General features: G+C 35.5%; 1 protein-coding gene across 1 annotated transcript in view; it reads right to left on the reverse strand.

Annotated features, from left to right (window-relative positions):
• Positions 1 to 200: 200 nt before the first annotated feature.
• The window catches only part of LOC106055848 (transportin-3-like), a 29526-nt gene continuing 16728 nt past the window's right edge, over positions 201 to 12998 (reverse strand). Inside the window, exons 18-27 of the mRNA XM_056033193.1 lie at positions 12475 to 12566; positions 12176 to 12261; positions 11249 to 11309; positions 9776 to 9916; positions 9330 to 9446; positions 8883 to 8977; positions 8171 to 8327; positions 7083 to 7250; positions 5864 to 5976; positions 201 to 2520 (exon numbers count right to left, since the gene is read on the reverse strand). Coding sequence (XP_055889168.1) covers positions 2460 to 2520; positions 5864 to 5976; positions 7083 to 7250; positions 8171 to 8327; positions 8883 to 8977; positions 9330 to 9446; positions 9776 to 9916; positions 11249 to 11309; positions 12176 to 12261; positions 12475 to 12566 — 1091 coding nt within the window. The 3' untranslated portion in view covers positions 201 to 2459. The remainder of the gene's footprint in view (positions 2521 to 5863; positions 5977 to 7082; positions 7251 to 8170; positions 8328 to 8882; positions 8978 to 9329; positions 9447 to 9775; positions 9917 to 11248; positions 11310 to 12175; positions 12262 to 12474; positions 12567 to 12998) is intronic.

Below are 12998 nucleotides of genomic sequence, written 5' to 3' on the forward strand. Positions count from 1 at the left end.
CTCTCATCAAAGTGCTGGACTAGCTGGAGCCACAAGTCCCACACACTGCCACATGAGCTCTCTCATCAAAGTGCTGGACTAGCTGGAGCCACACGTCCCACACACTGCCACATGAGCTCTCTCATCAAAGTGCTGGACTAGCTGGAGCCACACACATTTCTCACACCAGGTCACAGAGAATGCAATAAGACAACAAAGGCTGAGATTGTAAAGTTTATTCATGAAGATGTTGAGCAAACAATGATGTGGTGACATGATGTGGTGGCATGATGTGGATGCTGTGGTGAGTTTCTGTACAAAGCATTAAGAAACAAACAAACCTAATGTAGAAACTAAGTACACTAAAAACCTAAATGGATTATTTCTCTTTCCAGGAAAGAGTCCTTGAGTGACTAACATGAAGTGATCTATACTCATTTGCATATTTCTTGTCTGGACTTAGATTATTTACAAGAAAAAAAAAAGGGGGGGGGGAGGTTCAAACCATTTGAATAATCAAATATTTAAGATTTGTCTAATGAAGAGTATTCCACTTCAACTGTCAGAGCTGAGAAGATAAAGCATGGTCTTATTTGTGTAAACTCTATAGTGGTCAATCTGACGCTTTAATATCAACTGTACATTTTTACATTCATGTATTTTTACATTCATGTATTTTTACATTCATGGGGAGCACGGGGCTGAGTGTTAGAGAGAACCAAACTGTGGGCTCTCTGGTTAGAATCTTGGTGACGGCTGGGGTTTTGAATTTTTTTAGTCCACCGAGCTCTGATGTGTACCTGACATTAGTTGTAGAAAGTAATGGCCATTGGTCTTTGTGCTGGCCACATGACACTCTGGCTCCGTTAACCATCAGCGAGAGAAACAGATAACCTTTACATCGTCTGCTCCATAGATAGATGTCTGAAAGGGGAAACCTTGCTATCTACTTTACATTTTTATATTCATGGTAAGGTTTTATCTTAAAAATAATTATCTATAAATCAGCTTTCTTTGAGACAATGATCTTGGACATACTCAAAAATGTTGTAACTTGACAGCAATTCTTTTAGCATTCAAAAAAAAAGATTTGCAAATACTTGACCCAGTGTTCTGTTACTTCAATTTTTTGGTCAAAGTCCAGAAGGATTTGTAAGTACATATTAAAGTCCAATCAGTCAGTGGTCATAATCTTCAAGAAAATATCATTTCACAAAAGAATTACCAATAGATTAACTGCTCATGCTGGCGTAATGCTCATACAAGACCATCATGGGGAAAGACCCAACTCGTAAATTATTTCTTTGCCATGACCAGTACTAGTAGATCATTCAATAGGTAAACATAGGCTTCAAGGTTTTTTCAAAATATTTTTTTTTAGCAGCAGAGACTTAAGTCTGCTTCTGTGTTACATTTTAGTACCGGTAACAGAAAGTCAAAAAAAAAAATTTATACAGTGTTAAAAATGTAAAAAACGTTTGTTCTATTCAAACTTGGTTCAAGAAAAGGTAATATGTGTTGCCTAGAGACAATGCATAAGTTGGCAGCAAGTATTCAAATTAACTCCAGCAACACTAAGACAGCAGCTGCTGGCTTCTAAAACTATATTCAATGCATTTAAATGCAATTCAAATAAACTGTTACCGGCTCTGAATAGAGCTCAAAATACATACATATGCAATGAGTTTACTATTCCCTCAAAATTCGAGAAAGTTGTATGGTCTGGGATAAAGATAAAAGCACAAGGGAATTTTCAAACTTCCTTGTTCATTATCAACTGTTAAAGGCTTGGGTGGCTATGATTTACATACAAGCAGGCAGACACACTATTGCACATTCAATCCAAATAACAAGGTCATTAAATTATGACAGCAAAATTAATATTTGTTATCTCCCTTTCTCCTGCTAGAACAACAGCAAAATTAATATTTGTTGTCTCCCTTTCTCCTGCTAGAATGACAGCAAAATTAATACATCTCCCTATCCCAATGCCCACCCCACCAGTTAGTTTTGCAGTATTGGTATACAGCAGCATGAATACAAAATGGAAGAAACAAATAAATTATTGAACAGTATTTCAAAAGTAAGGCTACATGTCATCATTAACAGTAATACTTGGTATTAAATGTCATCCACATGACATATGGAGATGCCAACACTACATGACATCAGTGAATGAGCTAATAAAATATTCAAAATATAGCGTGGGAAGGTCATATAAACAAAGGTCATACGAACTCTTTTAAGAAATATGTACAATTAATAAATACTAGCAAGGGAGGTAACTGAATTAAAACAGAAATGTTTTTAAAATGAGAGCTAGTTTGATAATTTAACTAACAAAAGGTTGATGCGTAAGCTGTCAGACAGCCGTGAAGAGTCATGGAGAAATGTACAAATAATGAGTTCCAGAGAGCTGGACAGCCAAGGCTTATAGCGCGCACACACAGTATCACAGACAATGGGGGCGATGATGACAACTATCTGTAGAGGCGGCAAAAGTCTCGTACAGAGCTGCTGACTTGCTTGATGTCTTCGGCACTGGGGAAGAAAACAAAACACAGCCTCGTAAATTTGATATCCACTGACGTCCACTGTAGATCATACACTATATGTTCAGCCAGACCTCTTGTACTTTGAGAAGGCCTGTAGTCTAGCTTAGAAACTTGTATTAAGAAAATAAATGTAATTAAATGACTACATTTTGTGTGTGGATCCTGCTCCAATATAAACCCTACTATACCCAGACATGAACTCAGCACAAAAGATAGAACTAATGCAAGAAAAGAAATTTAAATACTTAAATAAATCTAATAAGAATAATTCCCACCTTATAAAATCACAACAGGAGGATCACATAAATAGACTGGTTAAGCCATACTAGTAATATACATAACTGTTGACTTTTGATAGTCTGACAGACTGGATGGGTGATGAATTACCAAAAGTTATCTGTACTTCAACAAATTAACCTTAGTCTATATGTTAAAAAAAGTCAAATGATGATGCATGAAGATATTCTGTTACTCTCAAATCGTATAAAATAATAGAGGAAAAAGAAATATTTATTGATCTAAAAAATTCAAATCATGATTTTAGCTTTCACTTACTGCACTAAATTACAATTTAAGCATGACCTACACTCTATATATTTACAATAATATACATTAATGACATGAGTTTCAGAGACAGGGTTACTGCAGCGATAGGAGCACATGACGACCTGCTAACAAGTGTAAAAAGACGAAAGCTTAAAACCTTTGGCCACATTACAAGATCTATGGGGCTCGCAAAGACCTTCCTTCAGGGAACAGTGCCAGGGTAAAGAAGAAGAGGCAGACAGAGAAAGCGATGGGAGGACAACATTAAAGAATGGACGGGCCTGCCATTGAGAGAGGTTCTAAACAAGGCAAAAAAAAGGGAGGAATGGAGAAAGACGGTCGACAAGTCTTGCCTGGTGCCCCAACGGTCCAACAGACTAAGGGATAGGTAAAGGTAAAAGACATGAGTTTACATCGACACCATATCAGATGACTGAGTGTGTTGGATTATGAAGTGTCAGACTATGAAAGAGTCAACTCAATGAATCAACTGAATAAGTGAACAAAGTGAACCACTACAGATTGCTCTCTGTCTCTGCACTTTCAATGCTGTTTACAAAGAACTCATAAAATGCACATGGTCATACTACGGCCTTGCAAGACGTGTCCATCCCAACAAATCCTTTCAGGTGTCACAATAAATTTTCGTCCCCCTTTCCATCACTACCTGAGCAGCTAGTAGTCAACAAGTTCAAGGTTAGGTCACAGAGCAATGAGAACTAGTTCATTGTGACACACTTTTGTATCAGAGTTGAATTCTACAAGCCTCAAGTGTGCACCAGAGTTTCCTTTTCTTATTAATCAAACTTCTTTGACCCCAAAAAAAAGTTTAATTTTAAAAAAAAACGTCTGATTCCAAAAACAAAACCTCTCTGAAGAGTGAGGCTTACAAATATATTGTAGTAACTCTAGTGGCGGACTGAAAGGGTTAATGTGTGTGCGGCCTACTGATACACACGACTGTGGCCAATCAAACAGGTCAACGGCTGTCGATAGACAAGGGACAATACTGCTAGTTCACGCAAATATGGCCTGTGCTGTGGTCATGTGACGAGAGCCTTCACGGACCAGAGACAGAGCGTGTTAGAAAGGACAGTTGAGTCCAGAACAGCAAAGCAGTAAGGGCTGTGTGGTAACTTTGAGTCTTCGAGAATGTAGCTGTACGAGCTAGAGAGACCTGTAGTGTTAGTTAGGTAGTTCTGTTGTGTAGGAAAGCATTTGAATTTGATGAAGCCAATTGTGTTGAATTGGCTGCCGATGTAATTGTCATTAAATCGCCACTTTGTTTATTGAAGCTCTTGTTGTCAAGTTCTTGTGTTGGATGTGCTGTGTTGTGTTTAGCAGTGAATGCAGAAGGCCTGATCGAGAAGATTGTAACAATATGGTATACATTCTTATCACGGGGGGAAAAGAACTTGTAGTGACAATCAACTCAGTGGTCATATGAACATGCAATACTGCTGAAAGATTCAATGCATGAGAAAGACCATTTCAAACGAGAGTCAGAGGAAATCAAGTTTTTATTATTCTTGCACAGCAGTGTATCCAAACTAAAAATTATAAGTATTCATTCAATGATGGAATTTAAAAAAAAAAAATACAATGTTAAGTCTATACCAAAGAAAGGTCAGATATTACTGGTGGTAGACAATAATAAACAGCAAAGAACAGTGAGATTTACAAAGGGACCTAGACAACAGATTTCTTGTGCCCCTCATTGATTTAACTCTTTCTCTCCGTAATTATTTTCCATGATCCAACAGATTTATTCATTTTACTCAAATATATTCCACTACCCTGTTGTGATTAAACTTTAATAACTTATTTGTTTGTTATCAGAAAATGCTATGTTTGGTAAACAATTAAAAGAAAATGCACACCCTTTTAGAATATTTAAATTGATGTTTATAAAACGAAAATAAAAGTTTATTTTGGATAGAGAAACCACGAAGCTAAAACGTATTGACTGCAGACAAGTCTCCCTTAAAACTAGATCTCGACTAGATCTAGGCAATATTTTATGATCCAAATTAAATAAAAAGTCTTTTTTTATGATATTTATTTATATTCTCACAAAATGTTAATATATAACATATAAAACATTTATATTAATTGTCTTGAGGTCACTATCCCATGTCACACCCAATATAAAAATGAATCTAGAAAAATACAGCCTTTTTTAGCCCTCACTCTTTAAAAACATTGTTTTTTTGTAAATACACAATCAAAATTTAAAAAAAAAATGTTCCAAAAGGGAAACTACTCTAGATTTATTTATAAGCAATTAAAAGAATTTTGTAAGGAAAGATAAAATAACTGACTTTTTAAACAATGATAATATCTGATAATATCGTTGATTAGGCTGCATCATGGGATAAAATCAATGATGATATCGTCGGTTAGGAGAGAAAGAGTTAATGGAGTACAGGACTGCCAAGTAAATAATTTAGAAGTCACTAAAGAGAACAAAAAGGGGGCATGTTGGCGGAGTGGTAAAGCATTTGGCTTCAGAACTGAGGGGGTCCTGGGTTTGAATCCTAGTGAAGACTGGGATTTTTAATTTCAGAATCTTTTGGGCACCTCTGATTCCACCCAGCTCTAATGGGTACCTGACATTAGTTGGAGAAAAGTAAAGGCAGTTGGTCATTGTGCTGGCCACATGACACCCTCATTTACCATGGTCCACAGAAACAGAAGACCTTAACAACATCTGCCTATAAGATCGCAAGATCTGAAAGGGGAACTTTTACTTTACTGTACCTAAGAAGAACAAAGGGAATTACCTGGTACAAGCCTTGTGGAAGTCAGCCAACTGTTTCTTGGTGGCAGTGATGGCACCTCCGCTACTCTCTGTTGGTAAAGCCTTTAATGTGTGTTCCAGCCATAGACAAAACATCTGGACAAAAAAACATAAAAAATTCTTTAGGAATGTAGGATTTAGAGTGATAGGATTAATTTAAGTCACTAATTGTTTATTCATATAAGTATCAAAAGCTGAACACTGAATCCTTTGAGAAGATTTCAGGCCTTTGAAGACTTAAAAAAAAAAAAAGAACCCCTCTATACAATCAGCCAGAATAACCAACAACTCGGCAGGGTTTAAGTCACTGATTGACATGCATGACTAGATTGACACATCATTTCTTTTGAAGTAACACCTATAGCTTATAAGACAAGATTTAAACTGAGATGTTGAAGTTCTGTGTTTTTGGGTGTTTTTTTTTAGTCCACCAAGCTATAATGGGTACTTGGGATTAGTTCTGGGGAAAGATAAAGCGGTTAGTCATAATTCTGGCTTTCCGGACTCTAATTAATGTTGCCCTCAAAAACCGAAGAGCTATGCACCATTCAATGCAAGGTTTGAAAGGGACTGTAACTTCTCTACTTTCTCTCTTCGAGCTCTACAAGTTCAATGAGAGACTAGATTGTCTAGCAGATGCCAAATAGGTGTAGACTCTTCACAAATTATATTTCCCTTATAATTTATGAGATATCAGAGATGCACATATGATTTAACTAGAATATTTAACAAGAAAAACATAAAAAATACCTTTTTAAAAACAAAAAAAGCTTAGGTGTAATTGTATCAATTTATTTGGATCAGTCATGTCATTCATTATATGTATTATAAACCTAGACATAATAAATCTGTGCGTTTTTACCAATCATTTTTTGTTTGGAATTTAGCAGCTTTCTAATTGCGACATGATCATTTCCCTTGTCTGGACCAGTTGTGAAACGATGGAGTGGAGAAGGGGATATCTTGGCATTTGTTTTTTTTACTGAGTCTTGTCTTGTCAGGTAAAAGAAATAATTGTGCAAAATTTCAGCTTAATCTGAGATTGGGTGTGGGAGAAATAATGTGTACAAACTTTTTACCATACAAACAGACAGAGTGAGTTGATATAAGCTTTGTAAAAACTAAATGATACTTTTGAAGTTTGTTTAGTTTAATGTTGTTTTATAAATCTCAGAACAAAAAAAAAACAACAAAAAACTCACAGGCCGGTCAATAATCATCAGCTCATACAAAACTTCACTGACGTCTGCTGACATAAATGTAGGGAGACAAAACAAACAGGCATTGATCAGGGCTATTACTAAAGATTGCCCATGTTCTTCTAGAAGTTTTTTCACCAGCGTATGTCGAACCTCAAAGTCATCTCGGTCCTGCATAAAAAAAAAGTTTCTAAACATAAAATCTATTAATAACATTATGAGTGGGATAATGATCATTCCAAATGTACTTCTTGGGTAATACTAACACTAATCATATCTACTACAACAGGCCTAAGTTTAACAATGGTACTATATGTGTTAAGTATGCTTAGCTAAGTACAAAGACTGAAATCTAAAATAAAGTTTACTAAGACTGCAGGATAAACTGATAATTACTAAAAGTGAGATAAACTGCTAATTACTAAGAATGAAAGATAAACTGCTAATTACTAAGAATGAAAGATAAACTGATAATCACTAAGAATGAAAGATAAACTGCTAATAACTAAGAATGAAAGATAAACTGCTAATTACTAAGAATGAAAGATAAACTGCTAATTACTAAGAATGAAAGATAAACTGCTAATTACTAAGAATGAAAGATAAACTGATAATTACTAAGAATGAAAGATAAACTGCTAATTACTAAGAATGAAAGATAAACTGATAATCACTAAGAATGAAAGATAAACTGATAATTACTAAGAATGAAAGATAAACTGATAATTACTAAGAATGAAAGATAAACTGATAATAACTAAGAATGAAAGATAAACTGATAATAACTAAAAATGAAAGATAAACTGATAATTACTAAGAATGAAAGTTAAACTGATAATGAGTGAATGCTGAAATAAAAAGTAATCGGGAGTGGATCATAATATTTTCATTTTATAAGGTTAACAATAAAAACTTCTGATGAAGCAAAGTATGTAAAAAAAACAACATTTTATCCCCATAATATGACAATGAGTAAAACCTATCATGAATATACTTTGTATTTGCATACAACGCATTTCCTTGCACTGTATCTCAAACAAATGACCAGTAAAGTGATACTGATACAAAACTAGATCAAACTCATGACATACCTCTTTTTCTCTGACACATTTGATCATGTCCGACAAGAACTTCATAACTGAAGCATTAGCGTCTTTGTGGTCCAGAGAACAGGCAGCTATTGCACAACACATGATTGGTTTAGCCAGGGCACTTTGCAAGAAAGGTACAGGTGCTCTTTGAATAAACCTACACAAACAAGGCAATCAAAACATTACTCCAGGTAAAGCACAATCTATACAATATATGTATGTTAGCTAATTACAATATTGATCTTATTTTTATTAGACGGGGGCGCGGTGGCAGAGTGGTTAAGCACTCAGCTTCCGAACCTGGGATCCTGAGTTTGAATCTCAGTGAAGACTGGGATTTTGAATTATGGAATTTATAAAGCGCCCCCCCCCCAATCTAATAGGTAACTGACTTTAGTTGGGGAGTGTAAAGGTGGTTTGTTGTTGTCCTGGCCACATGAAACCCTGCTTGTCAACCATTGGCTATGGAAACAGATGACTTGAACATCATCTGCCCCATAGATCTTTACTTTGTCATTAGACTGTGATCTACCAGTTCTCAACTTCTTTGTATTTAATAGAAGCACTGTCAGGAAGTTGAGATTATTAAACATGAAAGAGCAGAGCTGAATATGCTGAGCACCCAGCTGGTCCACCATAAAGATTGTACCCATCTTTCATGCGCTAAACCAAAAACTATTTTAAACAATAAATAAATAAAAACAAAGTTTACCTTAAACACAACCTAAACAAGTCGTCCACTGTGTCAGGGTGATTCCTTAAACCGTTGTGTTCTTCTAATATTTTAAAGGTAGGGCCACAAAAAGCCTGAAAATATTTCATTATTTGGAGATATTACTGCATCACTCAAATAAAATTAAATATAGAACAGTAATGAATGCTGTACTTAAGACTTTACCACTGAGAACAATACCCAACTTATCAATTAGACATTTAACTATCAAAAACATACCCTAAACTTAACTATTAATAAGAAACCAAACTTAATAAGATATCCAGACTTTACTTCTCAATAAGATACCAAGTCTTTACTTATCAATAAGATATCCAGACTTTACTTGTCAATAAGATATCAAGTCTTACTTATCAATAAGATATCTAGACTTAACTTGTCAATAAGATACCAAGTCTTACTTATCACTAAGATATCTAAACTTACTTGTAACATGTCTAACAAGCCTGGTACACACCCTGCTTCCTTTCCATATTCATCCACTAAAATACTGCCCAGGTAGAGGAAACAAGAATGCTGGTGTGTTTGATACAAGCCCACCATCTACAAATAGAAATAAAACACAATAGAATCAATTACTGAGTGTTAAATAAATACAGGCCAACCTTACAAAAAAAAAAAAGAAAGAAACCAGCTAATTCTCTTAAAGGTTATTTATAAAATAAGATATCATATTATTAAGCTAATGAAGACTAACTCAAGTTTTGAGGTAAACAAATTATAAAATGTAATTTGTTAACAGGAAAATTTATTCAAGTCCCCTAAATCATTAAAGCCATTACAATCTAGATGTAAATGCAACTATGAATCAAACTAGGTTCACATTTCTGATTCATAGGGCCGCAGCTAAAAACTAGCAACGCCATGCTGACCTGTGTGACTAGAGGGGTTAGCAGCGTGGCAGAGTTTCTACCCAGGCACCGGATGGCGAAGCGAATACACCGGCAGCACCTCTCAATGATACGGACGTCTGACTGATACTTCTCACAGGACCTTGACAACACCGGCCAAACCTGCAGGTCATAAAATGATTTAGTCTAAAAGAATGGCAGATAGAAAAGTTGCTTACTAAACAGTCTCACTGATAATGTACCTCGAGAGCTACATTGTAAACAGAGACATCGAGTAAATGATTTTTAGCAAATTTTCATCTATACTTTTGTATGAGTTGAATTAACAAGTTCACAGACCATCCATTTCTAAAACAATAATTATCATAATTATTATAAAATGACTTGTTGAGGGAAACTGAAGTTTGAGAGATAAGATAAATGTTTAGATTTTCGATCATAATTCACTGACTTCAAATAGAATTAAAAATAAAATTAGGCAATTATGTGGAGTGTATGCAGTTTGAATATTTTAAAGCGCGAATCCTAAGAAAAATAGAATTAAAAATTGTTTTCCATCACATATTATTAAACAGATTGTTAAATATTTTATATACATTTAAAATTGAAAATATAAAGTCAAGATATATTTGGTTATTCAATAAAAAAAGAAAAGAAAAGCTTAGCATAATTTATTCTGGTTTTCCAGAAATTATTAATGACTTTTTTGTCAAAGCATATATCATTTAAAACAATCTAGCTCTCAAAATACACCAGTGAACAAAATATTCAAATGATTCTTTTTGTTTGTTACTTTAGTATAATGTTTTAACCGAGAGGTCTAAGTTAGGCATCAAAGCATGATGTTAAGGATAAGGTGGTGCAGGAAAATGAAGAAATTCCCCAAACGTAGTCTGTCTTCACTTTCCCAGACGTGGGTTGCTGGGTACTGACTTGATTTATGATGTAACCCAAACCCAGAATGGTCTTGCCCATGAAGGAAATTTCAGACAAGAAGTAGGAGCAAGGTGTTGCTGCTTCAAACTTAACTGCTAAGAAAAATTGTTCTCTGTTGCCATAGGATTTCATAAAATGTTTGTAAAATGTTTTAAATGTTTCGGATGTTCCTTCAGAGTTGAAGATAATTACTTCCTAGTCCAAACCTCCCGCAGGACGACGGGGGATGGGAGCGGGCAGGGTTTGAACCCTGGACCATCGATAAATCTGAATGACAGTCCAGGGTGCAAACCGCACGACCAGGCAGCCATCCTAGTATCATAGATACTGCCAGCCACTCCAACATTTAAAACTTCAGCTCAGGTAGTGCAGGATCAGGCCTGCATTTTAGATGTATCACTTTGCACTGGAGTTCAAATGGTATATACAAGATTACTGGCCAACACAATAATTTTGTTACAATAATTAAACCCTAAAACATTACACATGACTAGACTGCACCATGTGTCTACGAGACTTCTACATTTTAAAACATGAATTCGGCGAGCAAATACTGACCTCTACTACAACACCTTGACATGGATGTGTTTGCCCATTGGAAACTGATGGGTTGGTGTGCCTGATAATAAAAAAAAAACAAGACACGATGATGAAGTACAATTAGGCTAATCACTACCAAAGGAGTTTACAGTTTTTTGTTTTGATAAATGGCCGTTATTATCACAGTACATACTAATTGTTGGATAAGTTTGATATTCAAACATTTTATTTTAACCATTCACAACCAGTTTCCAGACTATATACATTATATATATATAAGTGAACCTTAGAAGCCATCTTTGTGACCTATATGGGAGAAAGTTTCCATGCTGCCTTCAGGAACTCAGCTACTGATAAGTATTATTATTATTATTATAGCTTTTATATAGCGCTACTTTCATGCTTATAGCATGCTCAGAGCGCTTTGGTCCAATCTCCTTTGTGGACCGATGTGTGTGTGTGTGTGTGTGGGGGGGGGGGGGGTATATAGGAGTTGGTTTTCCGTGCTGCCTTTAGGCGCTCAGTAAACACAACTCTGCCCGAGTCGGGTGTCGAACCTCGAGCCCCCTTCTAGGTAGCCAAGACAAGCCAAGTTCAAGCGCACTTGGCCTCTCGACCACGCTTCCCACCAAGTAGTCAAGCAGTTTAGCTACACATCTCACCTAAGTCATGAAGGCTGTGTTCCCTTAGTTCAGTGGCTAACTACTTAACTAGACTATCATTCAGCTGGTCCTAGATTTAAGTTTAGTCAAACAGTGTGGGGCCTTAGGAAAAAAAAGGGGGGGGGGGGGGGAGATTTGATCAAATGTCTTAATTTCCACATCAAATGGGCATAGATAATGGAGATTCATCATATCATTCTTGATTCTCATACTAAATGACTGCTTATAAATAAAAGAATGATGAATATGTATTAGGTCTGTAGAAACACAAGTGACAACCTACCTAAATATAGCAGCTAGGCGATCCAACCAAATGACTGGGTCATTAGCACTACCTTGTCTTACTGGACCGCTCTCTTCATTTAGTAACTAGACACAAAAACAACAGAAATACATTAGCACTCATTACTCAGTTGTTGTTTCCTTGCTTGTTTTTTGTTGTTTTTTTTTTAAATAATATTTATAGATAAAATAAACACCCAATTGAAAACTAAACACAAGGGTAGTTAAATCAGTCAAATGCTATCTGTCAAATGGAAAACACATTGAGCTAACATGAAGAAAGCTAATCTAGGACATTACCCGCTCCAGTGGTCCTATTTGGCTGGCACACAACTGACTCAAAGCTGAGCCTATGTTGGCGTAGGGAAGCCTTCCTAGTATTGTGGCTGTACCTGACAAAGTAATAGGCATCGGTGAAAACAAATTAATAAGCTATTTATCATTAGTGTTAGCCATTAATTGGATCAATACTGACTAGCTACCCTGAAAATATTACTAAATCAGAACTTGGATAAAAACTAAAGCTCATATAAAGATGGTATAGCTCAACAATAAGCCTTTTTTTTTTACCCATTCAAATTCAATGTTGAAATTTTAACCCACAAGTTCCTATACAGTAGAAATAGGTATCTAAAGAGACTACTTATGACAGAGAACTGCATTTGTTAAGTGACACTCACCAACCTACATTTAATTTTTAAAATTTGACTATAAAAAAAAAAAATCTTGCTTGTCTAGTGGGCATCGCTCTAAAAAACAATAACAGAAAAAACTTTCTTTAAAAAGTGAAAACAATAAACAATTTTAGACCTAGCAATCTGTTG

The sequence above is a fragment of the Biomphalaria glabrata genome, chromosome 6, assembly GCF_947242115.1.
Source record: "Biomphalaria glabrata chromosome 6, xgBioGlab47.1, whole genome shotgun sequence".
NCBI lineage: Eukaryota > Metazoa > Mollusca > Gastropoda > Planorbidae > Biomphalaria > Biomphalaria glabrata.